This window comes from Melitaea cinxia, chromosome 12 (genome assembly GCF_905220565.1).
Source record: "Melitaea cinxia chromosome 12, ilMelCinx1.1, whole genome shotgun sequence".
Classification (NCBI taxonomy): Eukaryota; Metazoa; Arthropoda; class Insecta; order Lepidoptera; family Nymphalidae; genus Melitaea; species Melitaea cinxia.
Window position 1 is genome coordinate 6520324 of NC_059405.1, and position 5035 is coordinate 6525358.

General features: G+C 31.1%; 1 protein-coding gene across 1 annotated transcript; it reads right to left on the minus strand.

The window, feature by feature from the left end:
• Nucleotides 1-2370: 2370 nt before the first annotated feature.
• Nucleotides 2371-2991, minus strand: LOC123658691. The gene has a single exon (XM_045594044.1). It carries the CDS (start codon nucleotides 2989-2991, stop codon nucleotides 2371-2373), a length of 621 nt encoding a protein of 206 aa, XP_045450000.1.
• Nucleotides 2992-5035: the final 2044 nt, after the last annotated feature.

A 5035-nucleotide genomic window follows, 5' to 3' on the forward strand; every position in this document is an offset into this window, starting at 1 on the left:
CTTTTATAGTAACTGCTTGACTACGGTTAGCAAGGTACGACTCAATCCAACGCAGAAGGTCACCGTGCACACCGATGTATTTCAATTTATCAAGAAGAATCGAATGAGATATTTTATCGAAAGCCTTAGAAAAATCTGTGTACACGGCGTCAACCTGAAAACCTTTGTCCATTGCACATGAAATAAAATCAACGTATTCCAAAAGATTTGTCTCCGTTGATTTTCTATTAATAAATCCATGCTGCTGGGTAATGATCGTAGGTCTTATTATAGGTAGTATAATGTCGTATATAATCTTTTCAAACATCTTCGGAATGCAGCTTAACTTTGAAATAGGGCGGTAATTTTTTATGTTATGTTTATCACCGCTTTTAAGGATTGGTATGACATAAGATCTTTTCCATTGAGAAGGCATTACAGATGTTCGCAAAGATTTAGAAAAAAGACAATATATGGGAAACCTTATGCTGTCAGAACAGCTCTTCAAAAATATAGCAGGTATCCCATCAGGGCCACTGCCTTTATTTAGACTTAAAGATTTTAAATATTTGTCCACCATCGACAAAGAAATATCAACAGAAAACAGGTTTAAACTGTTGTTGCAAGTATGAATATCGTAGTCGTTACTATTAGACGAAGAAATACCGGAAGTTGACTCAAAGGATGAATAAAAATAGCTGTTAAAGAGATTAGTAATCTCTTGTCCATCACTTGTAAAAAAATTATCCAGATAAAACATATCAGGCAATTCAGTATTTTGACGTTTAGATTTTACAAATGTCCAAAAATATTTAGAATTTTTAGCAATGGTATTCTCAGCATGATCTATGTATTTCTTATAGCAATCGTTTTCAACCGTTTTTTGTCTCTTACGCAGCATCCTAAACGTACAATAGTCCCTATAGTTACCGTAAATTTTCCATTTTTTATAAAACTTTAACTTTTCCTTTATAACCTTGACGAGAGAAGAAGAATACCAGATAGGATATTTTCTATGCTCAAGTACAACCTTAGTAGGAACAAACGTATCAATAACTTTATTGATAATATTATAAAAAACTTCAACAGCACTTTCCATATCCAAGCAATTCAAACATTCCAGCCAATTAACCTCAGACAACTCTTTATTAATAATACTGTAGTCAGCTTTGTTAAAAAGCTTAACAACCCTCGGAACACCCGTAAGATAGTTAGACCTTAAATAAGTAAAATCAATATCCAGAGCCGGGTGATGTGAATCTTCTTTAACTAGTGGAAACTCACACTGTTTCACTAAAACACTGTTAGCATTACTTATTACCAAATCCAGATATCGATTATTAGAATTAGGAACTATGTTAAATTGGTTAAGATTATTTATGTGCAAAAAAGTCGATAGCGAGTTTACCTGAACATGTGAACCTTGTTGCAAATGAGATAGTTTAGTAGCGCCTGTATCATCAACAGACCAATTAGCGGTTGAAATATTAAAATCACCGACCAAAAGATAAAGATCTTTAGGGTGCAAAATGATTGATTCAGACACCTGTTCGTAAAACTTAAATTGGTCATCGCGTTGTAACAAGCACTGGGGGAAGTAGCAGCAATATACTCGAAAGTCTGTAGGCTTATTATTAGATTTATCGCCAATACAAATGGAAATTACATCCGATGAACAAGTTTTAGTAGACGGTTGGACAACAACATCCTTAACAGTCAATCCCTTTCGCACAGCAATCAGTACACCACCTCCCAGTTTTTCATTTCGAGATTCATAATCGCGATCACAACGGTACACTGAATATCTGGAGTCAAAGAGCTCGGAATCAAATACACTGGGCATCAACCATGTTTCAGTCAGGCAAATAACATCGTATTCGACATTAAGCACATGGGAAAAAAAGTAACTGGTTTTTGAACGAAGTCCACGAACATTTTGGTAATAAACAAAAAATTTGGAATCCATTAGAACAATTAATAACTATAAAGAAATAAAAAATAAAATGAAAAATAATGTATATGCATCAAAACTACAATTTTTCTTTATTAAAATATTGACCAGTAAATTATTCATTAAAAATAGTAATATATTACAAAATTTAGTAGTAAAATACATCCCATTGGTCCTAAAGTAAAATAGTACTTCCCAATTATTAAGTGAACAAATATGAAAATCGAGTAAAAAGACTAAAAAATATCTTTTATGCAAATCCAGCCCTGTGTAGGAACAATCAACAGACAAAGTTAAATAAATAATAAAATTAAATAAATTCTTCCTCTCTCTCTCAAAATAAATGAATAAAAAATTAAAACATATATCAATAATACTTATCGAACAACAAAAAATACAGTAATATAAAATAACATAAATGTATACATTATCAATACCTATTACATCTTTTTTAAATCCTTTTCGGTTTGAATATGCAGTACAGAACTCGTGTCATTTTTACGTGCCATTATCGAACAGTTCTTAATCCATACATATCGATAGTTTTTATCTCGAGCTAGCTCCTTTGTTTTGCGAAGAAGCATTTTATTGGAACTAGTTAGGTGGTCATTAAAGTATATGCGATTGCTGTTACCCACAAAACCTATGTCACTGCATATTATGTTCTTTTTTTCTCTCAACCTCGCCAAAAAGTCATCTTTTTTATAACGACACAAAAAGCGAATAACGATCGGTCTAGGTTTTTTCGAATCGTTATTCTTAGGACTAACTCTGGTGACAAAATCAATATCCGCTTCGGCATAAGTGTTAATATCTACGATCTTCGAAATGTTGCTAATAACATTCAGTAAGTTTTCATTCTTTGTTTCCGGGACTCCAACAATCTCGATATTTGAACGACGTGCCCATTGTTCCTTTTTATTTATTTCTACCTGAAGCGAAGTGACGACACTTTGTAGGTCCAAGCAGTCAGACTTAACAGCTTGTAAAGGTTTAATTTTCGCTTCAACAGATTCTATCTTTTTGGTGACATGATCATATTTATCACTAAGAAACTGCATAGAACCGCGCAGTGTAGATATTTCCGCCCTTAACTCATCAAAGTTTTATATATAAGATTTTATACAACTAGGTTGGCGATTACCGTAGCTTATAGACGCCTGCAACACCACAAGCATTGTAAGCGCGTTTTCGACCCTACTCCCAATCTCCCTCAGGAGCTCTGGTGACGTAACCTATTACAGGAACACAACACTGCTTGAAAGCAGTATTATTTAGCTGTGATCTTCAGTAAGGAGGTACTTCCCGAGTCGGACTATAAAATATTACATGTAATTTAATGAAATTACCGAATTGCCGTACAATACGCTGCAGTTTATGGTTTCACAAAAATTGCCAACACTCTGCATAAATTGCGTAATGATGATTAGGTGGATATTATTTTGTGTGTGGCGAAGAGTCGTGTTATTTGTCGGTGAACGATTTATCTTTTTTTTTCATATTTTTTAATACCTATAAGCATAGGCTCTTGATAGTTTGTAATGAAAACTTTTGTCATGTAATCATATTTAAATGTTCTGGTTTTATATTTCTCAGAAGCTATCTGTCGGATTTGAATAATCTTGTCATAGCATCACATTTATAAAAAAGTAATAGCACTATTTTTTTAAATCTAAAACCCAATTGTTAAGTTTTTTGATTAATATCAAGTTAATTTTGTAACTGAAGGAATTATAAGCTACTTATGTAGGTGTATATGTTTCTATTATAATGAATGAGTAAAAATTTTTGCTTGTTTTGTATCAACAGGGACAAGGTATTTGAAAATGTTAATTGAAGTTTAGAAAAATGACATTCCGTCTAGACTAAAGCTTATAAAGGAGATGGCTTCATTTGCATTTACTGAATCAAGTGTTGCCAAAATGTCTTTTTATAGTAAATTTTTAAAATTTGATAAATATTAGTGAAAATCGTTGACTTTTAATAATTTTATTAAAATTTGTAATAAGCTGTTCATCATATTTCAATTAAAAATATTTAAAAAAGAAAGTTTTCAAGAAGAAAAAGAATTTTACATTTGTATAAAAATTATAATCCATTTTATTTGAAAGTAATAAGCAATAAATAATATAATAATTGAATAAATAAATATATAAATTATCTAAGCTTAATAAAATATTAGTATGTATGTGTATGTAATTTTACCCATCCGCTATTTGGTTCAATAACTTTAATTAGATTTTATAGTTTACAATGTGGCAATGTCAATTGTTATATGTATTAAAACCAAATAATTCTATTAAATGTGTACTTTTAGAGTTCTATTTGCGTGTTTTATAAATAACTTATAACACGCACACGGTTGTCTGTTCCTAAGGTAATAAGCGATTTATTTTTTGTCTATAGGTAAGAGTTGACTGATATAGTTACATATTTTGTGTTACCCGTATCCCCTACTATATTTTTTGTATGTAACTACACATATAAATAGTACATAGCGATGTATATAAATAAAATTTTCCATTTGTCACTTATGTATTATTTTTATCAAGCATAATCCACTATACAAAAACAATCAATATAATATAGGGAGAGTCTAAACTAATAGCAGGAATTTGAAAATACTCATACAATTAACGACTTCCAGCGCCGTATAGCCTATGCAAGGATTTCTCATAAGTTGTCAAAGCCGTCGCATTTGTCTCAAGACGCGGTTAGATAATACGATGTTATAATAGTTATAATATTACCCAACAAGATATACCTATCCGTATTTTCGTCTAATTAAACCACAGTCGTCGATAATTACAAGGAAGCTATTAGTTTATCATTGTCCAATTATAACAGTAGGCACTTGAATACGCAATTAATTTGATGAGGCTTGTATTACGCATGGCTGAATAGTTCGCAGATGGAAATTCTAGTATAACTATTAGAATTAATGTCTACCAGAATTCTATGTAAATCTTATTGTGTAATAAATTTAGTAGTACACATTTTTTTAAATTTTTTTTTTTATAGGTAAGTAAATAAATAAATAAATATCTTATAACATTCACACATAGTCATCTGTTCCTAAGATAAGCAACTTAATGCTTGTGTTAT

Coding starts and splice junctions, on each gene's coding strand:
- LOC123658691 (XM_045594044.1), bottom strand. CDS start 2,991: ATGCAGTTTCTTAGTGATAAATATGATCATGTCACCAAAAAGATAGAA.